Below are 17,856 nucleotides of genomic sequence, written 5' to 3'. Positions count from 1 at the left end.
CTTGTTATAAATTTTCTTTCGCATGTGAGATCACACAAACAAACACATGCATGCACGTACACATATTTATCAGAACAAACAATAGACTTTTGGCTCATCAGAAATGAACACTGACAAATGTTGTTTGTGCTTTATGGTCCGCCATTAGGCCACAAAAGTTTGCTTTTGCTTTTGCTTTTGCCAGAGCTACAGCTTCAATCACAATTACGAGGTTTTCACTGGAATTTTTTTGCAATTTCGCAGTTACCTAGATACAAAGGCGGTGCCCCTGCCTCAGCCCCATCTGATGCTTGCTACATGCATGTTGCTTCTGCCACTTATAGCTACGTGCTCTGTGGCAATTTTCCACTGTGTTTTTTTTCTCTTCTCTTATTCGTATTTTTGTGTGTTTGCTGGGAGTCAGGCAAATATTCTTGAATTGATTTCGGTGACGACGTGACGTTGTAAGAACGATATCATATAGGAGTATATATCACAGAAGGCAACAGACAAAGGCATCATCATTCATTTGGCATTTTGGCATCAATGGTTAATGTGAAAATCGTTGTTATTGTTGTTGTTGTCGCTGCTGTTGCTGTCATTGTTGTTATTTGTAATGAATATGGGCACGTGGTTGCATGTTTATGTCGTTAGCAATTAGCTTCGATTATTTGATATACGAGTAGACGAAGGAGAGGACACCGGATGTTGACAACTAAACCTCAACCATGTGGCACATGTCTCGGGGCAACAACAAGCAACAAGCAACGTGCAACATGCCCATTGAAAACCTTACACCTTTTTTACTTTGTGGCGAATTGTGTCATTTTCGAAAGTGCAATCTTCTTAATGTACTTTGGCATAAGACACACACACATATAGACACACACAGACTGACTTACACCCAAACACACTCGCTCATAACAAGCAAAAGCTGTCTGCATTGAACCCATACAGAGCAAAAAAGCTTGTCACACATACACAAACACAATCAGTGACATTGCTTTACATATCAAACAGCGAGCATGTGTGGAATGCTATTGTGTGTGTGTGTCATTGTGTGTAGGTCTGTGTGTGTGCCATTGCTCGTTACAAGCAATCGCTGTTTACCCTAACGAATCGGGCAGCTTAAAGGGAGCATATGATGAAAGCTATAATATCCTACAATAAGTTAATAAACAGACTTCATAGCGCATAAAGAAGTATAAACTTCTCAAAGAAAATGTTAAAGGCAAATAGATTAAGATTAAGATAAAAAAAAACAAAAATTTAGAAGTTCTTAATGAATATTTTATTTACAATTTAAAGTTTTCGAAGGATATATTCAAATACAATTAAATTCAATTGAATTTAAGAAATATTATTTATTAATTTTGTGTAATAAATACTTTCATAAATTTACCCTCTTGTGTTCTTTGCTTGTTCCGGAAAAAAAATAATAACAATTAAAATAATACTGATAAATAAAATAAAAATGCAAAATAAATGTACTTGCTTATTGCCTTCATGCGAATATAAATAAATATGTAACTTAGATACATATGATCTTTTCATAAAATTTAAAATAGGTTCATTATTACTCAAACATTATGCAATGAAATAAAATACAAGAAATATTATTTAATACGTTAAAACTATTTAATAAATATTCCTAATCTCGCTAAATTGCATTTCATTACAAATGCTTTTACTCCTAAGAAAACTTGTTCAACTTTCTAAAGTCAAGCTGCCTGAAGAGGCCATTACATCTCAACAAGTATTTATTTGCTGGGTATCTGTCGTTGTTCGTCCTTATGGCGGAAGTGAACGCAGGAATTGCAATGTGAGCACTTTTATCTGCGCCCGCTGTCAACATTTAAGGATGTCTACGCTTTGCTCGAGTGTACTTAAGCAGTTATGTTCTGAACGTCGTCTGTCCTTGCTCTCTCTCTCTCTCTCTCTGTCTCTCTCCTTCAGGTTTCAGATTTTTCGCCGACAACCTGCAAGCTGAGTGCGCGCCGCCTTATCCATGCTATAACTTCATGTCATGCATTATACTTTTTATTTTGAAATGTACTCAAGCGCTCATCTCTCCCCTTTTCACTCTGCATGTGTTTCTTAGTAGCAAAGCGAAAAAAGTGTAGCATATTTTTGTGCGCTTTCCACTGCCCACTTTTGTTTGGGTCATCATCACTTGTCCGGCTACTGTTGGCGGAGCTATCTGTGTGTGGCCCGGGCATGGGGTCACGTGTGCACAGTTTATTTGTTTTATGCCGGGGCGCATAGTATTTGTTTTACTTAGAGTTTTAGATTTACTTAAGTCGTTGATGACCATGACCAAATAAAGTTTCATTTTGTGCAAAGATTTACAACACTTGAGCGTGTGCGACAAGTTTTGAGTGCTCAGCGAGCAGCAGTTGCCCAGTGGCTAGTGTCCAGAGCAGGCCATAAAGCGGAAAGTTCAAAAGACTCTGTGTTTGTGCGAGAACAACGCTGCGTATGCGCAATTTTATTGCAAATTGTGTGTTCTCTGTGCTGTATTTGCCATGGACAAGATATAAATGCAATGAAAATAGTCTGGCACACAAAAAGCTTGTTTAAGCAATAGTTATTAAAGGGAAAGAGAGGTTCAACTGCTTGGAAAACTTGCCACTTATTAGCCATAAAATTCTATATGAACTTTAGTTGCTATCTATTCGAATTTAAGTCACTTTATTGTGTAAATTTATTTCTAGGTAGAAATCTTTTTGATTTCAGCTTGAAGTAAATCTTGTTTTGTTTGTATGCCTTTCAAATGCTCACGTTCTCGTAAATATTTTTGTATTTTTTGTGTTTTTTGAGTTAATTCCACCATCGCACATACTTTCACATACATCGTGTTCCACATTTTTCGTGTTTCGATAACTTTTGCAGAAGTTCCCTTCGCTCCCTCCCTCGCACTCTCAGTGCAGTCGCCACACGAACCAAAAAAGAGCAAGTTTTACAGTTTAAATAAACTTGTTCCGTTTTGCCTGGACAATGCATCAGCACAGCGGGGCGCTGGGCTACACGCTACAGGCAACAAAACGTGTGGAGCATTGATATGCGCCGAAGGCACATTCACACACAACTGAAGTGAGGGTTAAAGGGAAGGCAACAACAGCAGCAGCAAAAGCTGAAGCAACAGCAGCTCTCGCTCGCTCTGAGCCCACAACAGGCGAACGCACAAACTGTATTGGCATTTGACTCGAAACTTTTGGCTTTTGCCTTGCCAGTCGACAGCGGGAGAACAGAGAGTGAAAGAGGAGAGAGAGGGGGGTGCTCACACACCCATAAAACATATGCAACGATACTGCCAGAAGTAAAATTGTTGTATTGTTGTACAAGTATTTGTTGTAACGCCCAAATCGAAAAGTTTTTGGCACAGTTCGTGCTGCTGTTTAATTTTGAAAAGCTTTGTACGACAACATACATACGTATAAAGCCAGCACACAACATGTCGAATGAATTTCATCCTCAACTCGCACAGAATTGAGAAAAATTGCAAAAAAAAAAAAAAAAAAAAGAAATCCATTAAAATCACTTTACTCGTTAGTTAGCTAGCTGACTGCTACGTCTGTCCAGCCAGATTAGCAACTGCTAAGCAACGACAAAAAAAAAAACTCACAAATGTCGAAACTTTTCCCCAGACAAAATTTACGTGTATTTATTATGTGATTTTAGTTTCCGATTTTGCATAAAAACTAAGCGCATATCAGTAAGGAATTTACTACTATTGGTTTACACATCATCAGCTTAATATATTTTAATGCTATTGAACTAAAACTGTTGCTCAACTTAAATTTTCCTTTTCATGCCCACACAGATTGGCATCTAACATAGATATATTTATTGCTTAAAAGTTGTGTTTTTTCTTTATTATTATTCGATTTTGCTGCCTTCAAAAAGCTTTGCACATTTATTAAATCACTTTTTCAAGCTAACGAAATTGCTTTCCTTTCCTTTCCTCATCTTCTATAGTATTTTTTGGGCTATTTTTTCGTGTGTTTCGTATATTTACTTATTTTGACTAACACACACCAAAAAAAAAGAAGTGTAAAAAGAATATATATATTTAAAATTGATGGGTGTCTAAATGGGAAAAATGTCTGTGCTTGTTTTTGGTGTTGTTGCTGCACTTTGCTCTCAGAATTTTGTTGGAAATTATTTTTGGGTTGATTTGAAGACGCTCACATTTGAAGTGGCAGACGTAAGAGTGCCTTTGATTAATGAAGCGCAAAGTTAATGTAATTTTACAATTTTCATTTTCATTGGAAATTGGAAATTGATTGCGAGTTCATGTACTCTACAATATATACGGAAGCCGAAGCCATCGTAGATGATGATTTGCTTAACTTTTAAGGCATTCGCAGCTCAATCGGTAAAAAATAAATGGACTTACCGGGATTTATATGCCTTGGCAGCTTTTGGTACGCATAATTAAGGAGAGAGACACATAAAAAAAGATAGAAAACGAAACGAGAAGAAGTTTAGTAATGGAATTCATAAACATTTGTATGTGTTTGTTTGGTCAACTTACTCTGATGACCTTAAAGCCCAGGCTCAGATTTGCCTCGACGCCGGCAATGAGACTATTACCAAATATACTCAACAACAACGGCAGCAGCAGCAGTAGTATCAGCATTTTCTGTAAGCAGATGAGAACGGAATTTGCAAAAAAAGGGGCGTGGTTAGTGGGCGTCTGAATGAAAAATGTTGCCCTTAAAAAGGTCGACACAACAGACACGGCGCGGCGATGGCAAAACAGCATTAGACTTCGAGTCAGAGTCAGAGTCGAAGCCAAAAGCTGTAACCACAGCCGCAGTAGTCGTCGACTTTATTAAGGTCAATTCAATGTCTGGCTTGGTTTTTGGTTACGGCTAATGGTTACGGCAGCATAACGAGCTCTACGGCTAGAGTACCAACGTCCGTCTCTCAGTCTTTTCGTCTTTCCGTTTGTATTATATATTTTGCATTTCCTTTCGAGCTTTCACGTTGAGTTTTTCACGCCTGCAACCTTTATTATTTATTATTATTGTGCTTTTAAAAAGTTATCTTTCCTCCCTTTTTGTTTCAAAAAATAGAACTTGCTTTTGTTTTTTTGGGCCCGTAAAGGTGAGACAATGACCTTGATTTAAATGGCTGAAGTCCAAGCCCAACAATTTGGGCAAAAGTAATTTTTAAGATGTGAAAATTGTTAGGCAAATATTTGTTGTTTATTGATGTCATTAAATGAAAGTATACGCTGGCCATTTGTAGACAGACACACAAAAGGTGTGTCTATAACGCATGCTTAATGGTTTTTTAAACGCTGACGTTACGCATACGACGCGATACACATGAGCGTGCTTATTATGATGTATATTTTATATATTTTTTACACAAAAGACGAAAACTCATTAAAAATATTTTGCAGTCATGCGCAAGAATGTGCAAAGGTATTTAATTAAACTTTAATAAATAAATACGCCAGCCAGCCGGCACGAGGGCATTACAAAGTGAAAAATTAAAAGGCAGAAAATATAAAAAACAGAGAAAACAACAACAACAACACGCGAGGCTTTTGGTTGACAGGAGTAAAATGGTGGAGGAGGGGGTTACTTTCGCTTAATGCGTCAGTTTTCAATTAACGACGCAATGTTGTGTGCTGCTAAGTGGATAAACAGAGCTTGGGTACTTCGAGAGGGGGGTTGGGGGAATGAGGACACACACTGGACTCGAAGCTGAGGCAGAATTGCATTGAATGCGGCTTCATTAAGGTGGCAGCCGAAGGAGCTGCTGCAGTTGCTGTTGCTGCTGCTCGTTGCTCGTTGCATTTGCAGTCCTTGTCGTAATTATCGTAATTACAATGAGCGATGAGCATGGCAGTGGCTATAACGATGCCACTGCCAACAATAATAAAAGCTAACGAGCCGAACAACACCAACATCAACAACAGCAACAACTGCAAGTGTGGCAACATTGTCATTGACACTTTTAATTGCACCTACACAAAAAACAGAGAACAGAGCACAGAACTTTTAATGAAAACCAAAGTGGGGCAGCACATACGATGAGAACAAGTCCTGGCAACGTGTGGAGAGGCGCCTCCTACTACAACCTGCTTTAATTATGATGAAGAGGGAAAATTCATCAACACTAGAGAAAGCATTCCCTTCCCTCTCAACCCTTCCTCCATTCCTTGCAGTATCCTGAGCCCAAGGCGAACAGGACAAAAATTCCATGTCACTTTCGGAAATGAGCAGCTAAAAGCAAGAGAAATGGAAAACTAAAAACTAAGCACGAGCAAACTCAACTGAAAGAAGAAGGGTTTTTTAGATATTAAAAAGGATGTGTAAGGAATAAGAATAATTTGGACTGCAAATTCATTGAAATTAATGAGTATCTAACAACAAAGTGCAAAACTGTTAATTTATGCAGCCAACAACAACGATGATTATGACATTACGCAAAAGAAAAAAAACACCAGAGAATGTTCAAAAGTTGTTAAAAAGATTTCACTTGATGACCTCATAAAACTCAATAATTTGATTAATGTTTCCTATGCCACAAAACGCTGACAATCTGCTCGTTTAAAGCGCTTTGAAGATGTTTCTAGTATCAGTCTCTTTGTGTGTGTGTGTGTTTTTGGTTGAATAAAATTAATGATATCAACCATGTTGAATGTGCAGACAATTAATCTTCTTTAATTCCCGCCGCTGCCCTGTTCACAAGCATTACCCACTAATAATTTCATATTAAGCTTTTAAAGGTCTACTTCAAGACGGATTGCCAGCAATTTGAATCGGTTTCCCAGAATTCAAATGTTAATAGGAATCTCATTATCAGACTGGTTAAATCCAGGGTTTTCAGCTTGAGCAACTAATTAGGCACACTTAAAGGGAAATTCAGATTGCCCATAAAATGTATATTATAATGCGTGCTTTAAGAAGTCTCTTTTGCTTTTGTTTGATTTTCACAATTTCTTTGGAAATAGCGACTCATTTAATAATCTGAGTTTTTTGCTTGCACATCGTTTGTGTAATCCGAGTATGGAATTTCCTAGAAAAAATGTCTTTGAAGCCGTTTTTTCAGTTAACTAAACCTTGAATTTTATGTAAAGAAACAGTACGAAATGACAAAGATGAAATTGTCTGCTTAGCTAAAAGTGTTTAAAATTAACTAAGCTTCTTATACTCGCTACCCATAGGATAGAAGGGTATTATAACTTTGTATCTGCAGGAAATATATGTGACAGGCAGAAGGAGGCATCTCTGAACCTATAAAGTATATATATTCTTTATCAATAGCCGAGATGATATAGCCATGTCCGTCCGTCTGTCCAACCGTATGAATACCTAGATCTCATAGACTATAAGAGATACAGACAAAATTTTCGACAGAGCTTGTTATGTTTGCACATATGTAGATCAAGTTTGATTGAAATTTGTGACACGCTCACTTCCAAATTGACAAACATCGAATAGCATTTTTTGCATCTAGAATACGGTTTTCGGTACATACAATAACAACTACAGTATTTCTTATTCCTGAAAATGAGGTTGCAAACAGATAAAAATTGTAAAAGTTATTTACGCTTTTCTATGAGCCAAAACGCGCACTTACTATGGATTTTAGTTACTTTGAGTATATGGTATATTTTAAGTATTTTTTGGTATACTAATATGGTATATTCTCAAAATGGGTCCCACTCGACTGTAGCTTTCTTTATCTAATAGTTGCCTTATTAATTTAATAAAATAATATTTTATTACTTAAACCCTTTCAAAAATTCAACCTAAACACTTAATTTACTTGTAGCTTCCACACAAGTGCAAATTGTATTAGATTTATGTAGTATGTCGAGCTAATGAGGGACAAATTTATGATGGACACGGAATGTTTGGCACTTTCTCTGGACTTTGCTCTTATCAGCATCGATATCAACTGGCGCCATACACGTAACGCAAACAAGGCAAGCTGAAAGAAGGCTTAGTACACTTTTGGCCTAAACCATTGTTAAGCACAAGCACTTAACCATGTCAAGCTTCGATTTATTGCTTCTCGCTTCCAGCTCTGCACAACTCCTCAGCTCCTCAGCTCCTTGCCACTTCCTAAGCTGGTGGACGGCTCTTAGTTTTTTACGCCCATGCTTTGGAACGTTTGGAATTGATTGATTTCTGCTTTAGTTTTGTGGGTGTGTGTGTCATAGAGCAACAGCACATGGCCGGAATCGCAATCCAAGCCTCCCTCAAAGAATGTTTGAGTGACGCACAGTCATAAATAAAAACACTCAGATATTCATGTCGATGATTTTGTTCCTCCATGGCTTTGCTATCCCATTCTAACTTCAGCTTCAGCTTCGGCTCCTTGTCGGTCTGTTATTCATTGGTTCGCCTGCGGCAAACGTACCCAATACAAATTGTATCACTTAATATTTGTATTCCCTTTTTTTTTCTTGCTGTGTAGTTTTTGCTCTGATGCTTCAGTGCTTGGTTAACTGGTTGCTCAAAATCGAAGTGTTTGGAAAGCTGAAGCTGTCGATGACGTTGACGATGACTCGCCGATTGTCGTCGTGAGGCGTTTTGTTATTGATTTGCGTGTTTGTTGAATAATTGATGGAATGACAATCTTTTTCGATGTGTCAGCATTGTCGTCGTCCTCATCGTCGTTGGCATCGTCGTTCTAGCCAACTTGTTATCATCCACACATTCGCAGCCTCATCATCCACCTTTCAGTGTTGTCATTGTTGACAGAGGCCGCTGCCATTCGCTGTGTTTGGCATAATAAGCGCCTACGTTGCATTATAACATACTTACAGTTCAGCATTCACTCACACACTCACTCTCATTCACTCACACTCACTCCCACATAGACTTTCACTAACTCACTCACTCACTCCATTTTTGCGCTTATGAATGATGAGCAGTCAAACAATCAGCGTTTTGTGCTCCTCAAGAAATATGACATGAAATCAATAGTGAAATGAAAATGAATGAATGGGCTAATGCTGCTAGCATCGGCACTTTTCTCTATCACTTCGTCCACTTAGCTCCAGTTGCTTGGCTCTTTTATCTATGCCATAAGCCCCCAGAAAAAAATCAATTTGCTTTTTAGAGTTGTCAACGAAGGTTGTGCATAAATTTCATTTGCAGGTTAATTGAAATTCATTTGTGCAAATCAAATTAAGTCAAAAGTACGCACATCCTGTCTGCAACTGGCACTTTGGCACTACGTGCTGCAAAACAAAAGCCAAGTTGAGAGTAGCTGGCGACAAATGGCACAAAGTGATTCATTCATAACGATAAATTAAGACAAAAAGTCTAAGCACAGACACAGAGAACAGACACGGAGAACACCGGCAGCAACATGGCAACGACATCGAGTTGCCCCCAGGGACACTCACTCCCACACACACACACACAGAGACTTTTATTCAAACTTTATGTAATACCAGAAAGAGTGGAAGTGTGGGAAAAGTATCCTTTTAGCCAACGACACACGTCTACATAAATATCCTTAAGGAGAGGCAACATTTGTCGTCGTCGTCGTCGTTGTCGTGGTGGGAACGTGCCAAGTCCAACTGCTTGCCGTGTCCCTCATCATCATCATCGAGAGTTTAAGCAAAAGAAAATTCAATTACTAAATATCAGCAAAATCGCAAATAAATAAATTAAGGCAGACAAATCAGTAGGAGTGAAAGAACGAACGAACGGTAGAAAGAAAGAATGAAAGCGTTGCAAAGTTTGTTTAAATCGAAATGAAATAGTGACACACAGACGCTGCCATAAAACCAAAAGCAAATACAAAGCCAACGCGCCACAAAAGGAAAAGGTTAAAACAAATATTTATGCAGCAGTCCCACAGAGAATGGAGAATGCCAAAGAAGAGGAGGGGAGATGAAGAGAGGGACAGTCTCTGGCTGTATGCTGTATGTAATTACCAGTCCTAGAGTCTCCAAGTACAGCTGCGCCTAAGTACACACACAGCAGCAGCAGCATATGTGTGTGAGTGTGGGAGTCTCTATGTGTGTGTGTGTGTGTGTGATTGCAGTGTACGTGGCTTTATGCTTAAATAAACATTTGTCGTCGTCGTCTCCCTCTGTGTGTGTGTGTGTAGTTTACATAGCACCCAACGGCAGTCAGTTTGCCTGGTCAAAGCCAAATCGTTGATTGCATAAGTTGATGGTCAACACATGTCCAAGATATATGCCATATATAGTGTCGATTTATATACATATACAAGCAAGCGGCAGTGAGTCTGCCTTTGGCAACTCTCGATACTCACACGTGTTGTTGCTAGTCGCTTCTAATGATGTCTGTGCAGGTTGCATTGGCTGCTGCTCCAAGGCTGTCTCGATGACTCGACTCGACTCAACTCGACTCGACTCGCCAGGTAAGGTCTGTAAAATAGCAATAAAAAGTTCGCTGTAGTGCATGGTGACAGTGATTGCATTCAAGATCCTTAAACAGATACACGAGTCAGGGCCAAATTCAATAAATTGTAATAAAACTTGTAGCAGATAAAAAGTGTTGCATACTCTTAGGCTGCAGCAAAAAAGGATGTCTGCAAATTGTGTGGAGATCACTCGATAGCTTGCACAGTTTGCACATTTTGCTGTCTGCCAGCTTGCAGTTTAATCAATCGATTTAAAAATGTACAAATATTTTCAATGAATAAAGTCTCTATCAAATTGCATTTAAAACAGTTAAACAAATCCTGGATTTGTACTTGAACTGATAGCTTCTAAACAAATAAAAAGTGTTGCATACTCTTGGGCTGCAGCAAAAAGGAAGTCAAGAATTGTGCACAGATCAATCCTTGGCTTAAACAATTGTAATTCCTATCTGGAATTTAGCAATTATAAGAAAATATCAATGAATGAAAGTTTACGCATGCATTCAATATCACAACAACAATATTCGAAGCGAAATTCAATAATTTGTAATTTAACATGTAGTTTCCGTAAAAAGTGTTGCATACTGCAAAATTGAGGTCAGCATTTGTGTGGAGATCACCCGTTGCCTAGCACAATTTGCAGATTTTGCCTTCTGCCATTTTGCAGTTTAATCAATCGATTTGCAAATATACAAAAATTACCAATGAAGGCTCCCCACACACATACACACACACACACATATACAGAGAGAGAAGCATTTCGCATTTGCACATTCAGACTTGGCACGTACTGCAAAATGGAAAACCGAGAAAAAGCCCACAAATTGGTATTCGAAAATTCTCGGACATTTTTGTCAGAATGCAATGTCGGGCACTCGAATTGACAGCTCCAATGCCAAAATGCCTGCTGTGAGTGGGTCAACCCACAATGGTAGCGGGGGAGAGGAGAGTGAGGAGAAAGGGGCACAGGCAATGACAGTCATTAGCCATGTTATAAGCAAATTATATAACATAAAGCACAGCCCACAGACGTAATCGATGCCCCACACAATTTTATTAAATTGTTTTCGTTGTTTTTCTTGTTTTTTTCCTTTTGCTTCTTTTCTTCGCTTTGTTTATTATGATGTTGTGTGCTTTCTTCTTTTCTTTTTTTTTGGCAAGGTGTTTGTTATCGTTTGTTATATTGCTTGTTGTGTAATGTAATTTATACACACACACACACACAAACACGCTCACTCGTACAAACAGAAACACAAATATAATGTCATAAACGCCAAGGACACAAAGGCAATTCCGCATGACATTACGGGCAGACAAAACAAACGGCAGAACAACAAAGAAACCCACAGACAGGACAGGACAGAAAAGGAAAGAGAGCGAGGCAGAGGCTTGGCTGCGAAAAAAGTAAAGCAGGAGGAGGAGGAGGGTAAAAGCCAAAAAGTACGCGCTTGGCATAAATGATAAGCTGGCTACGCAGCTGGATGACAATAAGGGGGCGTGGCAATGGCCAGACTCGAGCTCGAGCTTGAACGCGGACACGGACATGGGATAGAGGGGACACAGGATATTATGGCCGAGGGCCGAGAGGCGAGGGGCACCCACAATTTGTGCGTCTGTGCGTTTTGCTGTATGGGCTGGCTGCTTGGTTGACTTTTGAATACTTAACAGGATAATGAAATGTCAAAAAGTGCGCAAGAGGCAAGCGTGTCCTGCTGCCTGCCTTGCCCGTCTGCGTGTCTTACTCCCCTTGTTGTTGTTGTTGCCGCATTTTTATTGTGTCCATGCCTAAGTGAACGTCATGGCGTGCCGCGCGCATTAAATCATAAAAAAGGCGCAGCAGCAGCAAAAAAAAAACGATGTATATAAATATATATTACACGCACACATACACAGATATACATATACATATGCGTGTCGTATATAAAATACGATACAGCCAAGTTCACCGCATCTCGCAGGACATTTGGTTGCCCATTTCATGTTTACATAAATTTAAATTGACACAAATATGTCGTGCATTGGGTTTCCCCTACAAAAAAATATGATAAACTACATAAATTACGACAGAGTCACTTATTTATGACATCTACACCGACAGAGTCAGAGAATTGAAAATATATTTGCTACAATTTGTTGACATTTAACGGCTGCAGCTTTAATCAACAGCACTTGGCCTAAAGGCATCTACAACTATAACTACAACTACTTGACTGAACTGTCATCTCTCAGCCTGAGCTCATCATTCGCCTAATAGCAAAACATCCAAATTGTTTCCTGGGAAAGACCCAAGCTATTGTTTCTTTTACTTTTGCTTTCACTTTTTCTTTTCTTCAAGTTTCCTTCTTTCCTATATTTTTTGCTCTTGTTTTGTTTCAATGAATAAAAGTTGAGCTTGAGCTTCAATCAATGGGCAGTCGAAAAAGCTGTAATCAATAAAGTAAATGGCCCTGCCACTTTAGCTACTTGTGTGTTGCATGTTTGTTTCTGTGTGTGTGTGCCACATGTGGCAAACTTATTTCTGATGCGCCCAAGTCAATAGCAATGAAGAAGATTTTGCGCAGATTTGCAGCAAAAGCTAAATTACCACCTGCTCTTTTGTGGACACTTCATAAATGAAAATCCTTCTTCATCATTTCATTTCATTTCATTTCATTTAAGTTAAGTTGTATTTTTGTTGGCTTTGGCTTTGAGTAATCCATCTCGTTGCAGCTAACTTTTACTATTTGGCAATCACTCAAAGTGGGCGAACGAATTTACTGTTATTTGCGACGACTCATTCATTTGGGCATTTTTATTAATTAAGTAAATTGACCTGACGAGCCAAAGAGTGAGCTCAAGTGCCACACTCGTTGGCAAATATGCGTATACTTGATTATTTTGCGCTCCTCAAAGTAGGCAGCATTAAATAAACTTGACTTTAACGGACAAGTGCCAAGGCTTCAGCTCAGCTCAACTCAATTCGACTCAACTCAAGTGTTTTTGCATGTTTGCCGCAACTTTCTGCCAGCAAACACGAACACGCTTAATTTGGTTAATGAACTTTTTTGGGGGGGAGCTGAGTCTGTAGGCTCAACAAAAAATACAAGCACTTGTGAGGGGCCATTTATGTTTTCTAATTGAAACGAAATTTAGTGAAAATATACATAACCGCAACTCTAATTACGATTTCCCAAATACACAACAATTTTATGGGGCTGAAAAAATTTATTTAACAACTTGTTCAACAAGCGAGCCGTGTGAATAGGGCGATGATTCTCTTCGCCAAGTCGCCGCCGCCGCCGCTTGTTGTTTTGATTCGTTTATTGACTTTTCATGTTGCTGCCAATTATGCGTCGATGTCGAGCTTAAACTACAATGGTTTCCCCTCCCCGTCCACCCGTCGCAAATTCAAAAACTTTTGGCGTAATCTTAACGAGAAAATCTGTAAATTACACGCCGAAGCAAAAGCGATGCGAAGCAGCAAACAACGACCAACTTTTCGCGGCGTTTCACAAATTTTCCAAATATTTATACACCTAAATAGATTTTATGGCATAATTGAAATTTGTTGTTATTGCTGTGCACAACCATGTCGAAGCAGGACTTGACGTCTCTCTTTCTCATTCCCTCTCTATCGCTCCCCCTCTTTAGATCCAATACAATTTGCATAAACTCAGTGCAATGTCAGGCAAAAGTTTATTAAAAGCGGCGTCGAAAGTTTTGCCGCTTGCTAATAACAATCATAAACATGGGGCCAGTGATAATGATGAAGGTCCTTCAAAAATCTCTGACACATAGCTGCAGGCTCTCTCGACTCTCTGCTCTCTGCTCTCAGCTCTGTGGTCTCGCTTCCAACTTTTGTTATGCTACAATTTTGAAAATTTAACTTATTCCCTCCCGTACTTCCTTTGCTTGCGCCTTTGTGCGTCTTGAATTTCAATTCTGCCCTTTTTACCATACATTTGCTCTGCTGCTTCAACACACTAATCTGACTTGTTTGCAAGCGAATGGCCACCAAAAAAAAACGCTCAGTGATTTGGGTGGGCAGTGACAAGTTTTGCGCCTAATTGCACCCAAGCTACAAAAAAAAGTTGAGCCCACTCGGCTGGGAGATACCCGCTACACATTTTAAATAAAATCAAAACAGAACGGTATTCATTTTAAAAAAATACCACAAAAAACAAAAATATACTATGTGTTACATTTGGTTTTCTGATAGAGTTATACCGCAAAAATACTAAATGATACATTTCAACATTCAAAAGAGAGTATTGCAATATACCAAATTGTCAGCTAAAACAACTAAGACACCTAGAAAATAGACGTTTTTTCTACACAAAAGTATTTCGTTAATAACTTTCACAATTTTTATCAGATCGCAACCAAATTTACAGAAATCACAAAGACTACAGTTATTATTGTATATAACAAATAATTTTCTCCAAAACTACACTTGTTATTCGAGTCTTATCAATTTGCAAAAGCCGGAAGTGGGAATAAGAAAAATTTTAAAGAAATTTGATTTGCGTGCTGTCGAAAAAAAAAAACATATCTCTATCTCTTACAGTCTCTGAGATCTAGGTGTTCATACTGATGGACAGACAGACAGACAGGCATGGCTATCTTTACGTTGATCAAGAATATATATACTTTACAGAGTCGGAGTTGCCTCCTTCTGGCAGATACATTTCCTGTAGGCACAAATTTATAATACCCTTCTTCACTATGGGTAGCGGGTATAAAAACGAAAACGAAAAGCATAGTCTGGGTAATGGTGTGAAATTATGCAGATGGGTTTTCGATTTGGGATTTGGCAGCGAATTTGCAGCGAGTTTTGATTAGTATTGCCTTTTTAAGTTGAGTGAGAAATTGTCGGCAAAAAAATAAGAAACTGAAGTCAACAAAGTATTTTCGTGGTCGTAGCTAAATAATGCTGTTAGCCCAAGCGTCGGTGTTATACAAATTGCTGATTAATTAACTCTTTGTTGTCACCGTAAACTACAAGCAAAGTAAGTGTCCAAAAGTTGTTCAACTTTTGAACCGTTTTGCTTTTGCTTGTCGCTTTTTTCAAACGTTAAACTCGGCCACTTAAAGCAAAACGCGTTGGGCATTTAATGTGCTTACATTCATTTCGTTTTAAATCTGTGATAAAGTGTCGCCAGCTTTAAGTTGGGCAAAACTTGACTAAGAGGAAGCCTCCGCCTTTGCGCTTAGCCTGTCTCAGCCTTTCAGACGCAGCAGCACCAGCAACAGCAGCAGCAGCAGCCACTTCTCATGCCCTTTTGTGTGGCGACATAAAACGCAAAGTTGTCGCCGTGTCGCGAACGCAATTCTTTACACACTCATCTCTTTCTCTCTGCTCTACTCTGCTTTCAAGCATTTTCTTCTACATTTTCAGTGTTTCTTTCTTTCTGTTTTTTTTTTTCGTGCTGTTTCGTGCTTCCTGTTTGGTACGCGTTTTCTAGATTACTTTTATAAGTGAATTTGTTGCGGTTTTCCGCAAAATTTACAAGTACGTGAGAAAATTAGAGCTTAGCTTCTTGGGTCGCCTGCTGTCGCATATCCTGAGCCGCTTGTTGCTTCCCGGCTTAACCTCCTTGCCACTCGTTTTTCGCTCTTTTTGGTGGTCTCTCCCATTGCCATTCCCATTCCCCTTTTTCGTTTCGTCGCCCGCACTTCCGCAACTTTAAGTACCACACTCTGCGTATGCGTAATTTCCTTAAGCAGACAAATTACTAATACGCCACGCTAGTGCAAACTCAAGTCAAATTAGCTAGCTTATTATTCGCTGCCTAGACAGACAGCAACGCCAATTTAATGTCCTCTGCGGCTTCAGCTTTTGCTTAACGCGCTGATGACATGAAAATAAATTCGATGTCTGACTTGAAAATAAAGTTTTATTTCCTCATTTCGCGCTCCCGTCACAACTTTTTCCGAGTTCATTTTTCCACAGCCAAAGTCTTCAGCATGGCTGCGTGGGTGCGAGTGCGGTTTGTCTGTATTTGCAGAATTGTTAGTTTCACGCTTTGTTTGTTGAGATTAGCTGGCAGCGGCAGCAGCAGCAGCAGCAGCAGGAGACATCCATTCCGCCACGGCTCCAACTCAATTCCTCTTACACCCTTCAGCTGTCAGTGCTCTCGCTGTTCTCGCTCGACTTTGCCTTGTCTGACAGCAGCACGCTGTGCTGTGCTTTTGGCAACGCACGAAATAAAACTGTACAACTTTGCTTCGCTTTATTTGCGGCAACTTATGCCGCGCCACGTCGCTACACTTGCTGAGTTTAACCACTTGGTCAATGCGTTTGTCAGTTTGCACATAATCTTTTTAAAAGACACCAAATTCAATAAATCCGCAGCACTTTCATCATTCACTTAGCAATGTTTATTGACAACTTCTTATAGTTAGCGTATTTGGTATTCGTCTAGCCAAATTTCACGCAAGTTTACACTTGTTTTATTGGCAATGTTTGCAGGTGTGTGTTTTCTGGCTCTGCAAAAGTTTGCACGTGAAAATTGCGTTCACAAGTCTCACCACAACTCGCCTTTGTGTTCTGCTCTGTTCGTTTGTTGTTTGTTGTTGCCTGGCAAAAATTCGCTGGCGTGTGGAAAATTGATGCTGCTGCTGAAGTTTTTGGCTTTTTGAACTGACAGCCCCCCGATTTTTATGCGTCGCAGCAACGAAACTAGAAAAATAATTGTAATTGTGAATTGTGTGGATGCCTTGCCTTGGTCTTGGTCTTGGTCTTCTCCTAAATGCCAAACTTCTGCCGGCATTAGTTACTTAGCTCAACTGGTGGAGAGAGAACGTCTTGCTGAGGCTTCACGATGCCTTTCGCGGCTTCAAGTAGCAGCACCCCATTTATTGTACAGTTTTGCTAATGAGAATTTATGCCATATTGTTTGGCTAATTAATTTAACTGTTCTCTCTCTCTCGCAACTCAAACAAATGGAAAATGATGAACCCAAATAAAGAAAATCAAATCAGCAGCCAGTTCTGTATCACAAAGTAAACACAATTTCCCAAAACATCAAAAGCTGCCCGAAAGAGTTGACTAACTGCTAGATTTAATTACAGCCTGAGTTCAATATTGCTCAAACAAATTTATTTTATTATGTTCAAAAGTTCAAATATTTAGTTATTATTAAGCGTATTGCAATTTCTTTTAGTTGAACATTAAATAAATTAAGAAACTATGAATTGTCATTTATTTATCATGATCAGAAAAGAAAAAAGTTGTCAAAGAAGTTGACTAACAAACTGATATCATTTCAGCTATTCTAAAGAGCTTTATAAACGTTTTACTGAGTTCTAATTTCAGCTATTGGCGATACAATTTATTTAGTTCTGCAAATATGTTTCCCTAGTTAATTATTGAAAAAATTTTAGTTGCTTTAAAGTATGCATTAGATTAAGGAATAAATAATAAAGTGTCATTTACTCTTCATTATTTTTAAGGCAAGTTTACGGAAAGATTTGACTATTGTCAGCTATTACCTTCGTTGTTTATTTAATTCTTCTAAAGAG

The 17,856-nt window shown here is 38.9% G+C and overlaps 1 protein-coding gene across 1 annotated transcript in view; it reads right to left on the bottom strand.

The window, feature by feature from the left end:
- LOC132791338 (putative mediator of RNA polymerase II transcription subunit 26) overlaps positions 1 to 17,856 on the bottom strand; it is a 55,797-nt gene that overhangs the window by 21,217 nt on the left and 16,724 nt on the right. Inside the window, exons 2-4 of the mRNA XM_060800210.1 lie at positions 10,243 to 10,357; positions 4,517 to 4,624; positions 4,379 to 4,400 (exon numbers count right to left, since the gene is read on the bottom strand). Coding sequence (XP_060656193.1) covers positions 4,379 to 4,400; positions 4,517 to 4,621 — 127 coding nt within the window. The 5' untranslated portion in view covers positions 4,622 to 4,624; positions 10,243 to 10,357. The remainder of the gene's footprint in view (positions 1 to 4,378; positions 4,401 to 4,516; positions 4,625 to 10,242; positions 10,358 to 17,856) is intronic.

Source organism: Drosophila nasuta, chromosome 3 (genome assembly GCF_023558535.2).
Source record: "Drosophila nasuta strain 15112-1781.00 chromosome 3, ASM2355853v1, whole genome shotgun sequence".
Lineage (NCBI taxonomy): Eukaryota > Metazoa > Arthropoda > Insecta > Diptera > Drosophilidae > Drosophila > Drosophila nasuta.
This window is presented reverse-complemented; position numbering and strand designations above follow the sequence as displayed.